Source organism: Puma concolor, chromosome E2, assembly GCF_028749965.1.
Source record: "Puma concolor isolate L17-30 chromosome E2, mPumCon1.1.hap2, whole genome shotgun sequence".
In the NCBI taxonomy this organism is placed as follows: Eukaryota; Metazoa; Chordata; class Mammalia; order Carnivora; family Felidae; genus Puma; species Puma concolor.
In genome coordinates, this window is record NC_141681.1 from 42300930 (window position 1) to 42315926 (window position 14997).

General features: G+C 42.3%; 1 protein-coding gene across 4 annotated transcripts in view; it reads left to right on the top strand.

The window, feature by feature from the left end:
• The window catches only part of DPY19L3 (dpy-19 like C-mannosyltransferase 3), a 79206-nt gene that overhangs the window by 56314 nt on the left and 7895 nt on the right, over positions 1-14997 (top strand). For all 4 annotated transcript variants that reach the window (XM_025914632.2, XM_086689565.1, XM_086689566.1 and 1 more), the window contains 5 exons: positions 502-624; positions 1005-1116; positions 2129-2185; positions 6042-6124; positions 14508-14640. In XM_025914632.2, coding sequence (XP_025770417.1) covers positions 502-624; positions 1005-1116; positions 2129-2185; positions 6042-6124; positions 14508-14640 — 508 coding nt within the window. The remainder of the gene's footprint in view (positions 1-501; positions 625-1004; positions 1117-2128; positions 2186-6041; positions 6125-14507; positions 14641-14997) is intronic.

Here is a 14997-nt window from a genome sequence, read left to right on the forward strand (position 1 = left end):
TTAACATAGCCATATTTGATTTAAAAAAATCACATCAGACATCTGTAATGAGGCATTGATAGGTTAAAATGTGATCATTTGTTCATAAAGGAACTGAATTCCAAGTTTATGGACACATTTTTACTTTTTCTTATTTATGAAAACTTAACAAAATACTAGCAACTCATGAAATATCTTTAAAGATATCTTTATCTTTTTGACTCCAGAAGACTATTATTTCTATTTCCTTATAAAGGGTTGAAGTACTCTAAATTTTTACTTACAATGAAATCTGTTAAATTTTAGTTAGTGATGCATTTTAGCACTTTTAGCTTCACAAATTCAAAATTGATTAATGCTGACTCATTTTGTCTTCGAGCAATAATACATTTCTAAATATATGAAGGGATGAGTTTCTAAATACATTTGTATATATATGAAGGCGTAAATCTTTTAAAAAGATTCACCTAACTTACAGTTATGTATCCAGTTTCAATTTTGTATGTGTGCTGTTTTATTCAGTGATTCTGCAAATCAACAATCCATGGGTCAAATGGGAAAGTGCACGATCATCCTGAAACCAGAAACTGCCTACAACTTAATACATACCATTCTGTTTGGATTCTTAGCATTGAGTACGATGAGGTATTTTGTCTTATCTGTTTGCTTGATTAATGTTTTTATCTGACCATTCTTTACCTGACATATTTTAGCAATGTAACTTGGAAACTGACAGGCATCTTCATTGATAATTATGGTTGCCATAAAATTTTTCTTGTTTGCTACCTTTTCCAGTACAAAATATTATTAATAACCACTTTTTTCCTAATTACCCAGATTTGTCTATTTTTACCTATATGATGGTTCTCAAAAGGCAGTGAAAGTCGTAACTGATCCTTTGGCAGACGGTTCCTGCACAGCCTCAGTTAGATTTTCCTGTCCCAGACGGTACAACTGTCTCACACCGCGGGTCTCTCCACGGCTGGCTGGCACTTGCTGACCTTTGCCTGTTTCTTTTCCTACAGAATGAAGTACCTCTGGACGTCACACATGTGTGTGTTTGCATCGTTTGGCTTATGCAGCCCTGAAATATGGGAGTTACTCCTGAAGTTGATCCATCTTTATAACCCAAAGAGGGTCAGTGCTGTTATCCCTTTTAGTTTGATGACTTTCAGGATTTCTTTCCTACCAATGATTGTTGTTTTCGGTAGTTGCCCCTACATCGGTCCAATGAAACAGATACTAAAATTTGAGGCAGAAAATAGATCACTGGCACCTTATGGTTTTCTCCCGTCTAAGTACTAACCAGGCCCAACCCTGCTTAGCTGCCAAGATCAGACGAGATCGGGCGCATTCAGGCTGGCGTGGCCGTAGACCTTAGGATTTTCTGAGGAGTTATTTCTAAAATAATTTTATTCTTTTTTTTTTTTTTTTTTTTAAATTTTTTTTTTTCAACGTTTATTTATTTTTGGGACAGAGAGAGACAGAGCATGAACGGGGGAGAGGCAGAGAGAGAGGGAGACACAGAACCAGAAACAGGCTCCAGGCTCCGAGCCATCAGCCCAGAGCCCGATGCGGGGCTCGAACTCACGGACCGCGAGATCGTGACCTGGCTGAAGTCGGACGCTCAACCGACTGCGCCACCCAGGCGCCCCAAAAAATAATTTTATTCTTAATTTTATTTTTTAAATTATTTATTTTTTCCCAAACCATTGGCTAGATTTGCTTATTATACTGAATTTGGAAATACTGTAAAGCACACAAGGAAAAATTACAAATCCTCAAGAACTCCATTATCCAGTTATCACTATTATTATAATAAATTATCCTTAAAACAAATATTAATAACGGGGGATAGGAAAACAAAAATATGAATAAGCATATGGTTATGGTTAATAGCCTATAACTGCAGTTTTGAATTGTTCTCCCGTGTGAACTCACAAGGTGGCAATAGAGTAGAAGCTACAAGTATCTCATGAGTGATTGGGACCCTTACGTTGACCCAGTTGTCTGGCATATTGGAGACTCATGCTCCGTGAAATCACATTTTTGTTGCTTTAAAAAGAATGGGTCCTATGTTTACAAAACAAAACTGTAAGGCCAAAGTGTTCAAAATACCTGTGATCTAAATAATGTCTTTCTTATATAGATATGTATAATGCGATATTCAGTACCGATATTAATACTGCTGTATCTGTGCTATAAGGTAAGACTGATTTTCCTCATTGTTGCCATTGATCAGTTTAGCAGAATAATTGCTTTGACTCTGTACTCTGTATGTTACTGGCAAATAGAATGGTTTGTGGAGGTTACAGACCTCTCCTTGGCTTCTTATGAAGCCACCTGGCATTGATAGGAAAACCCATCTATTTCCCAAATAGTATTTAACAAGTAAAAACATTGTAGCAAAAACGACTACAGGTTAATTTTTCTGATTAACTTTGGTTTTGACTTACTATTCCGCTGATGCAAATTCCGAAAGATGTTTTCAGACCTATGTTGAGGTAAATTAAGAAGAAAAATAATTCCCTGTTACCTGCTTTAGAGAGAGTAAGAGATCCTAAAATGCATCTTACTTTAACCTACATATTTTATTAGATGCTTAAAATCACTTTGTAAGAGGCTGGGCATATGTAAGTAAGTACAGTCCCAGGCTAGCCTTGTTATCTGTCCTTCAGTTTCAATAGGAAATAAGGAAATTCCTCATATTCTCAGTTGACTCCTGAAATAGCTTTAACTGTGCTTCAGTTCTGAGAATCCTTCGTAAGAAACAGGGAGTCGCCAGTCAGACGGACGATTTGGTGACTCTTGACACATCTTTGAGATTTAGAGGCTTGAATCAGTACCCGGGCAGGGAGCCCAGACTACGCCATCCAACTGAGCTTTTACCCTCTCTTTTTAAACAATCTTACACATATTCTTAAGTTTAGAATTTTTCCTTCAAATTTGGTTTTATGTCAGAACAAAGAGTAGATCTCATCCTCTACTGTGTATCGCCCCTCATTTGGGAGGGAGTCTCAAGGGAGGAGGGGGCTCAGCCACGGGGAGGATTAGCGATTGCAGCTCAGCTTTGGGTTTGGCTTATCCTTTCATGTAAGATTTTACTCAAAGCCAGAGGTTTTAGGCTAAAAATAATATGTGATAATCACACTCTTGGATAATTCTGCTGTAAATATTTTAAAAAATCATGCTCTATCATGTTCCTATCCATCAAGACATTTATTGTCATAGGCAGAGCACTGTGCTAACTCAGATATTAGAAAACCTAGAAATAGGTTATTTCTACCACCCTGCCCCTGGGAATTTTCTTGCTCTGATGTAAATAAATGAAACTTCTTTAAAACATCTGGAAAGCAAAAACGGAAGATTAAGTAGAATTTACGTTTAATAAGGAATGAGGTAACTTCCCCTCTGCACGTTGGTTCTGGGTGATAAACCCCCTCCTCCCAGAGAAGACAGAGCTCACCACGTTTCTGGTCTCACGCTAAAGATGTATGCACACGGTAGCAGCCTTTTTTCCACAGCCTCTCTGTGTGTAGGCTGAGTTCTTCCATGTCTCAGCTGTGTATTTGGAATTGTGTTCATTTTTTACAGCTATTTGAGGACTTCAGTCTCTTGTTCTTGGCAAAACTGAGGAAGGGCATTCTAGAAGAAATAAACTACGCTATATGGCATTGGGTCTCAAAGTGTGGTCCCCAGACAAGCAACATCAGCATCACCTGGGAACTTGTTAGAAATACAGATGTTTGGGTCCCACTCCAGACCAGACCTACCGAATCAGAACCTCTGGAGTGGAGTCCAGAAATGTGTTTCCCCGGCCCTCCAGGTGGCACTTACGCACAGAACAGGGCTTCCCTGCACTATTGACATTTTGGCTAGGTAATTCCTTGTCATAGGGGGCTGTCCTGTGTGTTGTAGGATGTTTAGCAACATCCCTAATTTCGACCCCCTAGATGCCAATAGCACTTCTCTCCTGTTGGGACAATCAAAAACCTCCAGACATTGCAAAACATCCCTCTGGGGGTGGGGCAAAATCCCTCTCCCCACCTCTCTTGAAAACCATTACTATAGAAAAACCAGTGAGAGCACCAAAAAAGCCATCATTTCCAGGAAGTCTGTGTTGATATTCTTTGAGTGAGAGAGTTAGTAACTCGGAATAATCCTTCCGAAGACTTGCCTAGAATCAGCGTAGCCCTTCTCAGTATCGGACTTCAGGAGAAATCTTCATGCGTCCAGCTTCCACGGTACAAAACCGTTGAGATATTCCAACCTCTCCACATTTAAAATCACAAAGAAAATAAAGGTGTTATGTATATTAAGAATTACCCCGAAACTGAATCTGTTTTCCAACTATTGAACAGATTTACTGATAAGTAAAATGAACTCCTCTACTTCAAAGCCTCATTTGAGTTTCACAGAACAATTGTAATGAGGATTTCAGATTTTCTTGTCCATAGTAGCAATTTTGCTATATGTCTCTTTAGGACAATCCTATTTAAAAGGGAAAAGCATGCACTTCACTCTAAAATCAGGAGTTATTATTACGCTCACATTGATTAATTTATTTGCATCGCTGCATTCTCACAGTATTGCTAGTCATTTAGAAACAGCATTTAGTTAATTCGACACTTTCACACTGTTTAAGAAGTCTGCCACAAGACAGTGTTACTAGATTTTAACATTTTCAGAATTAACAACAGCAACTTTCAAGCTAGAAAAATATCTACTATCCATTGAATTGATAGATTTTAAAATATGTTTTATACCCACATAATTTGGACCTATCATTAAAAAGTTGGTATTCTATTGATTATCCAAATTAATAGGGATAATTGAAATATTACAAAGGTATCATTGAATCACTATGATTACATCTCTTCTAAAACTTTGAGACAGTAGTGCTGTCTTGGTTTTCCATCACCAACAGTTTTCCAGATTCACCCACCCAGAACACTAGATGAGAATGAGCAGTAAAAATGGCCAAAGATGAGATGGTAAGAAAGTGACAGGGCTGAAAACACAGCCTCCAAGCAGTCAGGTTTCACTCGGGTTCTAGTTAGTGGTTCCTAAATAAAATTCCTGTATTTTCAAAATTAATGAAGCACGGGCACTTTGTCATTGGCCTTCTTCCAACATGGGAGTTCTGCTGTTCACCTCAGGACATATGTAGATTATCGAGGCTTCTTAGCCGATTATCGTTCGATACAGCAGTGAACATTTAATTAATTGTTGGATTAAATAGGGAATTGTGGTAGAAAAGCAGTAAGCTCAGAGTGTGATGTTCGCACTCTGCTTCCCCTTCACCACCTTGAGTTGAGTAGGAGGCACCAGTGGCATAAAATGTTCCTGATTTCCTGGAGAGTCCTACTTTCAAATATTCTTCTCTCCCATTGTACCTGTAATTATATTAAAATATGCCAGGCTATCCTGGATTTGGATTTGGAGTCAGGTTTCAGGCCATAGCTCTGCCAGTCCGTGGGCTGGTCAAGTCAGGCTACCTCTCCAGCCAGCGTCTCCACACCAACAAAATGAACCGTGAACAGCAGTAGGGATGGTGCCCTCTTGCGTCCACTTCCTCCCTGCGTAACTGTGGGGATGAGAGGAGATTCTGTCCCAGAGCGTTTCTGCAGCTCTAACGTCTTGTAAGGGCACATTCCGCATCGAAGGGTAGATTGCATGATGGAAGATCTATTTTTCTAACATACCGGGAACCTTCTCGTGGTTGCCATTTCCTGTCCTATCGAAATGAATGTTTCACTAGATACTAACACCACATACAACAGGTTTTTTATTAGAGTAAAATAAAAGCTCATTGTAAAAAGTTGCCAACCTCTCTAGCCCTGATTAGCTTTGGCTCAGAATAACTCGGGGAACCTTTTATGGACTTTGGCTGGCTTCTGCTAGGAGGGTCCACTGCCGCGGTGAAGTCGTTCAGATGCTGCGGTTGCGTGTTTATTTAGTTCACAGGCTATATGCCGTTTGTCCCCTTTCGTTTTAATCTTAGTGACAGTTGTGGGTGTGGGGTGGATTTTGTTTTTGTTTTGTTTTGTTTTTAATTTCAGTTCTGGCCAGGAATGATGGATGAACTCTCCGAGTTGAGAGAATTCTATGATCCAGATACAGTGGAGCTGATGAACTGGATTAAGTAAGAGGATTTTTTTTTAACCTTTAAAATTTAAAGTGCCTTTTAAGTGTCACCATAGACCTCATTTGGTGTTTTCTTTTTTTCTGAAATCTAACTGAAGATACATTCATTTCCAAGTTTTTCTTTAAAGCTCTATATTTGGAAATAATTTCTCCCCATTCAAGAAATATTCTCTCTAACCACAAACTCTGGAAGAAGGGAAAATACCTGTAAGGAGAGGAAGTCAGAGCTGGAGGATGCTCCCCAGGCCACTGGCAGCAGTGGAAAGGAAGCTTCGTAGTCTAGGCCAATTTTACCTTTAGCGTGTCTTCCATTTTGGTACCATTCAGATTTTCTGTTACTGCTGACACATGAAAGTATTCTTTCCTTGTTAATCATTGAAAAGTTATACCGTAAACGACGGAGTCCTACTAGCTGCGTGCACATTTGATTTCAACGAAGCACACTGCCCGAGCCCAGGCCTAAAGAAAACTAAAAATCCAGACTCTTTCTGTCTTGAACATCGTCCCGTTTAGCATCCTCTCGGTGCCTACTGTTGCCTGCGTTCTGTTGCTTTGCCCCAGCACTCAGTGTCAGCGTGAAAGTCATGTGTTCGAAAGCTTTGTTAATGGAACCTGCCTCCCACCGGAAATAAACTTTGTTACCCAGAGCAGCATTCCTGTGCCCTGTAGTACTGCATTTCCCTACTTTGTAACCAAAAAGCAGCAGTGTGATTATTCACATGTAAATAGACGTCGCAAATCTTGTGTGACATATTCTGAAGGCATCGGCGGTATCGTCTCCATCACTTAGGGTTTTAGTAGCCATATTGGCACTTGCTCATGACTAATGTTTACTAACCAGTACAGTTTAGCACCGCTTGTGTATTAAGAGATGGTAAACGTTTGATAGCTTCGGTCTCTTGAGTGCAATACATGGATTTTATAGAGATTTATGTCTAAAATATATATGTGGCTTTGGTCCCAATGTCGGACTGGCTTTGACTAGATGCAGTGAGTATAATTTTTCATGTACTTCAGTGCTGAGATTACTAAGCAGTGCTTTGTCTTTATTTATTTATTTAACTTTAAATCACGGCAGACGATTATAGAGTAAATAATTCCTTCCGTATTTATTGTGTATGGGAAAAGAGGGTTATTCGTGTAAAGAAAAGCTAATTACTTTTGCATTAACTATAGTCACCCGGAAATTTATGGCACGTACCTGTGAAGGTGAGGCTGGTGGTGTTCTGGTTTCAAAGTCACACTATTGATCGGAAGAGCGCAGGGCGCCCCCTCTTGGTAGAGCCCTGAAGCTGGCGGGCCTGCCTTGGTCATTCCTGTGAGCAGCCCACCTCTGCTCCCCGGTCCCTGGGGAATGAATGGAGCCTCGGTAAGAACGTGTCCTGGCGGAGGCCAGGCGGTCCATGGCAGTGTCAGGCTACTGCGCTTACTACAGTGCCTGTGTCTCCGTGCTTGTCCTCAGGCAAGATTACTTACAGTGACATTCCTGGTTCTGAGAGATGGCAGATGAGAGGTTATATTCCGAGTGCAAAGAAGACAGTCTGTTAGTCTGTTACTTCTCTCCTTTGCGAAAGCGATCTTTGTTCCTTACTTTATCATCCTCTTACTAACATGGTCCTCTCCCTGTATGGAAACACGTTCTTTCTACTTTTTAAAAAATCCTCAGCAACTGGAAAGCTTTGTATTGTTCCAAAATATTGGCCCCATTGTGATCTAATCTTGCTCGTTTTCCCTTAAAATTCTTCAAATCTTAATTATTGTTTTTGTAAAAATAGCTGCTGGGCATGTTTGTGAAATAAGCTTAAGTGATGATGAATATATGCCAAAATTGGGTCTAGTTAGACGCAAAATGTATTTGTTTAAATCAACATTGAAATCAGCTCTGGTCTGTAGCCTTCGGTTCCAAACACAAGGGAAAACACACTTCATATTCTTTGAACTCGCCTTGATTTCTTCTGTTTCTGAAACGTAACATATGACCTTCCGCTTCCATTTTACTACTCTGATGAGTCACCTGTGCCCGGGATACTAGCAGGTCTGAGCTGTGCTGGAAGCAGGCTGTGGCCGAAGGATGGCATGGACTGTACCTGGGAGTCGGTCTGAAGTTGTCTGAGGGCAGCCGGCAGAGCTCTGGCGGGGACTCGGCCCCCTTCTTCCCACATCATCTGCTGCTGTTCTCGGACAGCCGGCACAGTGGCGCCATGTCTGTCTTTCGTCAGGGAGGTCATGGCAGCATGTACGGGGCGGGATGTAGCTTCCGTCACAGGACGGCTGCGGGACGAGTCGGGATGAGAAGCCGTGACCTACAGGAACCCTCGGGGACACCTCAAGTGACCCTCCGTGATGGCACAGGGCCCCTCCTCTATGACGTGTTGAGAAGAAGCCTACCCAGCACGTCCCGGTCTCTGTTCTGTATACTTGATGCTGGGGCAAACCACACGCCTGCCTTACGCATCACCGTTGTGCTCTGGGACACTGGGCCTCTGTTTGGAGATCAGGGCTGGCCGAGTATTCACTTGGGCTTCTCGGGCTTGGAGGATGAATCGAAGGATTCCATCACCTCAGCAGGAGTTAGTTATTTCCTCCTCTTCTGGAGGGCTCGGTTATGACCCTTTATTGGCCAACCAGACAGCCTCTGGGGAAGATAAAGGGCATGGCTTTAGGACACCACATATTAATAGGAGAGGGGCCGTTCTGAAGGGATTCGGTTTCTGAGAGACTGTTTAACACCTTAATGCGTAACTTGTACTTACTGATAGGATTTAACAGATACTTATTGAGCACCAACGACACATAGGACATCACGTGGCCGCCCACTCTCACCACCTCTCCGCTAGAGTTGAGTCTCTTCTCAGCACTGCTGTCTTCATGCCTTTTTTCCATATTCTTACTGTTGACTCCAGTTTTAAGGTTTTTAGAGCCTTATCAGGTTTCAACTGAAAACTTTTTTAGTAATAGAAATGTCCTATCTTTAGTTCCTTCGAGATTTCAATGTAAGTAGAAAACTAATAGAACTTTGAGAGTCGATCCCTCGTTAATCAGCAAGGACATTGTGTTGAAATCAGCCCCAGAATCTTCCCTGGGAGAACCAGGAGGCTGCTTACCCCGATCCTTCCTCGGGGCCGGCCTGTGTGCTCCTCTGGCCACCTGCCCTCCACACGGCGCTCACTGCCGCATGCTCGCTTCCCAGCAGATTGAGGGTCTCCCAAACGCAGAGATTAAAAACACGATTGATTGATTGATTGATTGATTGATTTTAGTTTCTGGCAGCTCTTTCAGCAAGACCCAGGTGGTACTTGCTGTGCTGTGTGTGTGACTAGGAAGCACTTTTACTTCCACGAGGCCAAACGCCACGGCAGTGGTGCTTCAGACCTCGTTCCTTTGTGACCCGTAAGTGTTTCATTCTTGTTCCTGAAATTCTTCTTTGACGTTGTGCAATGAAGACACTCCCGCAGATTTGAATATTCTGAGATGTGACATTTTAACCACGGGGCTTTAGAAGATTTTTCACTAACGGTAGTCCCTTTTCAGTGATGAAGCCTGCATGTGCAATATATTCTCAATGGGACTGAGAAAATGGACCACACTTCCTTAGCATTTTATCAAAGCAGAAAGAATTACTGTGTATCTTAAGTATGATGAAGGTTAAGTTGAGACCTTAAATGCCTATAAGCCTCTTTTATATTTAATGAATCATTTTGTGGTATTTGCATAATTCTATAAATTTTTGAGGGGTAGATAAAGCAAATGTTCGCACATTATATTATAATGCTCAGTTTACCCATTAGTTCAACAGTAATTAACTTGTTGAAGCTTAGAGCTTCAAAAGTAAATGAGATTATTTGTTCAAAATGCCATCAGGTCTTCCTGGAATGACATTTAAATTATGTAATGTAAATCCGTTTGACCTGTGAGTCCTTGTCATTATTTAGTGACATTTCTTGCAGAATAAATTGTTTGCAGGTTGGGCAGCCCGCTATAGAGCTTGGCAGAGGGCTATAAAAACAAATTATCCTTTCATTTTATACATCATTTGTTCAAACATTGGTAAAAATTGCTTTGTCTTTCTATAATAGAGAAGTGTCATTCAATGGTTAAAAGCACATTAGCTGTTTTAGACACAGACCACAGACTGTGTCAGCAGAAGTATCTGTGAAGGCAGAATACCCAGCATTACACCTGTCATACTGCATATTTTAAGTTAAGGACAAAAAAATGCCTTTTCCCTTTGCCTGCTGAGTTCACCACAGAAAATATAAACCACAGCGAAGCTAGCTAGGTTTTTAAAGTTCAGAAAACGTGTGATTGTTTTTCCTTTTGTTTCACTTTGCTTGTTTGTTTCGCTTTGCATTGGCTTTATGGGTAAACTTGAATCTTTAAAATGTGAAATATCCCAGGTTTGCAATGGGGCTAGCTTATGAAACCAAGTCACTAGAAGAAAGCGAATAAACATCGTCTCTGCTATGCTCAGAAGTTCCTGGTTTTCAAGGAAGTATTACTTCTAGTTCATTTTATAGGCGTTGGGGTACTTGTATTTACTGCTTTAAAGTAAAACCAAGGGGGTACCTGGGTGGCTCAGTCGGTTGAGCGTCCGACTTTGGTTCAGGTCGTGATCTTGCAGTTTGTGAGTTCGAGCCCCGCGTCGGGGTCTGTGCTGACAGCTCAGAGCCTAGAGCTTGCTTCAGGTTCTGTCTCCCCTTCTCTTTGCCCCTCCCATGCTCATGCTCTGTCTCTCTCTGTTTCTCAATAATAAACAAATTTTTAAAGTTTTAAAAAAAATAAATAAAGTAAAACCAAGGAAAGACTGCTAACAGGCCACAGGATTGTTGTGCCAGTGGCTGAGACAGATTGCTTTATTTTTAAACTTTCTGACTCTTTGCTAATGAGGCCAAACATTAAAACACATCACAGAAGGGGCGCCTGGGTGGCTCGGTCAGTTAAGCGTCCGACTTCAGCTCAGGTCATGATCTCGTGGTTCGTGAGTTCGAGCCCTGCGTCGGGCTCTGTGCTGACAGCTCGGAGCCTGGAGCCTGTTTCCGATTCTGTGTCTCCCTCTCTCTCTCCAACCCTCCCCCGTTCATGCTCTGTCTCTCTCTGTCTCAAAAATAAACGTTTAAAAAAACACACACACACATCACAGAAGAATGTGGTTTAGTTCATTTTTCTCTCCGTGCCTCTGAGCAGTCCTGCGGCACGTGGCTGCACCGCTGTGGGGGCGGGGCGCTCCAGTGCTCCCTGAGCACCCAGTGGGGAGAGGCGGGATTTGCCAGGGTGAACCAAGTCTGATGTGTTTCGTTCCCAGGATTGCTCAAGGCCCACAGAAAGCACTAGTAAATATGTGCTAGACTAATGACTGGTTTATATGGAAGTGTCTGCCTATAGTGGGAGCTGAGTCTGGCTCTATTAGCTTATTAGCTAGAAGGCTTCTTGAAGCCAGGTTACCATCATACCACGTTTGCCAGCCCAGCACACAGTAGGCCCTCAGCAATAGATTTTGACTGAATAAAGAATAGCTTTGTAGCTTCCCAGCAAGCAGTTCAGGACTTTGGACATTTTAAACATTTGAGAACTATGTAATTCATCCAAGTAGTATGATTATAGTCTAGGAAGGGAGATGAAACCTGGGTCATTAGCCATGAATAGATAAGAGATCAGTCCTAGATCAGTCATCTGTGTCTGCCACAGTTATAAAATATATACTAGAAACAGCTCTGTGCATCTCCCTGACGCTGGCTCCTGTTCTAATTCGAAACGGGGATGTTAAGACAGTCTTGAGATCTGGATGGATGTTATCAGCTTAGCTGCCGGATTTGCCATCTGTGTACAAAGACCAGTTGGGCACTCTTTAGGCAGTAAGACTGTAAGCCAGGACAGCTCACCCACAGCCAACCCTCGCCTCTACCCTGTGCTCTGCCAGACGTGGAGACCAGACTTCGTATCTTCAGTTCAGAGGCCCCAGAGACAGCCACTTTTGGGCATTATTTAATATGGGATATAATTATATTATTTATTGCGGTGGAATGGTTTAAGCCAGTTAAGAGTATACAAAAGAAAAGAAGACTGGCTTGGGAAAATGATGACACTTTTCTTTAATTAATATTTGTCCATATTTATTCTTTACAATTCTTTTTTTTTTTTTAAGCTTTCCATTTTTTTCTTTTTCTTTTTTTTTTCTTGTTTTTTTTTTTAAGTTTATTTATTTATTTTGAGGGAGAGAAAGAGAGAGAGAGAGAATCCCAAGCAGGCTTTGTGCTGTCAGCACAGAGCCTGATGTGGGGCTTGAACTCCCAAACTGAGAGCGTGGCCTGAGCCGAAACCAGGAGTTGAACATTTAACCCACTGAGCCATCCAGATGCCCTTTTTCTTTTTAAATTTTCATTTAAATCCGTATCGGTATTGGTTTCAGTATTACTATTGGTTTCAGGAGTAGAATTCAGTGATTCATCACTCACAACACCCAGTGCTCACCACAAGTGCCCTCCTTGATGTCCATCACCCATCTAGCCCGTCCCCCAGCCACCTCCCTCGGTTTGTTCTCGAGCACCCCTCGGTTTGTTCCCCATTGTTAGGAGTCTCTTATGGTTTGTTTCCATTAGGGACTCTCTTGCAAGTCTGGCGCGCGGTGATGAGGGTGGCTCAGGGTAGGCGGCCCAGACTAAGTGCTTAGTAAGTGTCAGTTGAATTAAACTAAATATTTGTAGAATCTCCTGCTAAGGAATGCTACACCTTCACAAGTTGTCATTGAAACCCGCCTGTCCCACCCACCACATGGGACAGAAGTCAAGAGTTCCCTGTAAATTGCCAGCTCAAGGGGACAGGGCAAACATTCGTTTGTTCTTGCACTCTTGGGTCTGCTTGTTGGAACGATGACCACCCACCCAGCAGTCAGGCTCACTGAAAACCTGGTCTGTGCTAGTCCACACTCTAGCCTCTGGCGTCCATAAGGGAGGACGCAGGTCACATGTCGTTCCTGTTGCCCATCGTCCTTCTGTCCACGTCTTGTCACTTGAGAAAGCCCATTGAAATCCAAGTGAGAGGGTCATTGGTAGAAAATCTGAGTTCTTCAAGTAAGTTGTGAGCGTTACAACTTGAACTGTAGGATGTACCATAAGGCCTTTGTCAGATGGCGTTCACACTCTGGTCTTAGCATCGCACTGAAGGAAATAGAACATCCGCATGTGATGCGGGAATATGATGGTGGCTTCTCTTAGAAACTTAGCACCAGGGTAAGTTTCTGCCCTGATCTCCCAAAACGCAAGGAGAACAGCCTGCTCTTTCTCTAGAGTATTTCGAGTTTTAATATTCAGTGAGACTTCTTCTCGAAATTATCTGTGTCCTTTACCTCCCCCTGGCAAGCCCAGACTGCTCTTTTCTTAGCACAGGCAGGGCTCGCGGTGCCCCCAGTGGCCCCCGCAGGAAGCAGTGTGCTGAGCAGTCTGCACAAAGGCGCTCGGGGTCGTCCCGGGGAATTGACACCTCGTTGATTTGCAAGGCACTCCAAAAAATGGAAGGGAATTAAAGTCAACCACTAAGATTCTTTTCTTTCAGGGGGAAAAGGAAAAATGGGTTCACTGGAATCAGGGACTCTTTCCTTGATCCTCCGTCAGTGTCTGTCACACCCCACAGGGAGGCAGGGAATCGCAGCTTGGTGGCACTTAGCAGGGTCATGATTTAATGATACGAGAGTGCCCGTATTCCTCCAGATTCCTCAGACTTTCATAATCAGGGCCAAGGAGAGGAGTATGGGAAATGCTTGTGTTTCCACATCAGAAACAGTGTACGTCCCCATACTGAGTAATAAATTATTTGCCTTTTCAAAATCTTCTGTGTTCTTTTGTTTCTACTGATTCTGGTTTCTTTTTTTTTTTTTTTTCTGGAAAGCTATTTATCATAATATCTGTGATCTTTTTTCTTGTTTCAAATGAAAACCGTTGGAATTGACTCATGATTAGCTGCAGTTTCTGGCTTTATAATTTGTTTTACTCTAGGCAGCTCTTTAGTTAAGTTTAATACAGAACAGGATGACAGTCTTGTAAGTTCTTTTTTGTCAGAATCTGACCCTCTGGAGCAAGAGAGGGAGAGGATTATGGGATTTAGCCCAGAAGGCTTAGAGCCAGGAGATGCCCACATCCTAAGCCCATTCATTATAAGGGTAAACCCATCAAAACAGTAAATTAGAAGTTTCCCAACCATTGTCAAAAACAGACAGGAGAAGTTTCATGAAACGGTTTGAAGGCAAATGTCAAGCAGCCTCCTGTGTTTTTCCCAAAGTCTCAGCCCTTCCTGACGCAGCTGGGTGATTCTGGGAACATGATGTTGTTTTCTTGTTGTCTTTGAGGAAATCTTAGCGGTGGAGTTAATTCAGACTCTGAATCTTCTAGCTCCAACACCCCAAGAAAGGCCGTGTTTGCCGGGAGCATGCAGTTGCTGGCCGGAGTTAAGCTGTGCACAGGAAGGACCTTAACCAACCACCCGCACTACGAAGACAACAGCCTGAGAGAGCGGACCAAAGCGGTGAGGGCTCGTGGCTTCTGGTGGGCCAACAGTGGCTTGCTGTCGTGTGTATGTTGTCAGGGGCAGTCGGACCTGAAGGCCACAGGCCTTTGTCTCCTGAGTCTGCCCTGCCCCCCACATCCATTAAAGGCAACATATATATTCCTCTGGATTAAAATAACAAGAGAAACGGCTTGAGATGTACAGAAAAGAGCATTTAAGAACAAAACCCTCAGAGCTTTTGAATTAGGGAAAGAAAAGGAGTAGAGACACGCTAGTAACTTATTTTATGGACCAGTGTGTGTGTGTGTGTATTAGTTGGTAATATAGCTACATAGTTCAAATTTCAAAATAAAGGGGAACTTAGTGAAAAGTCTA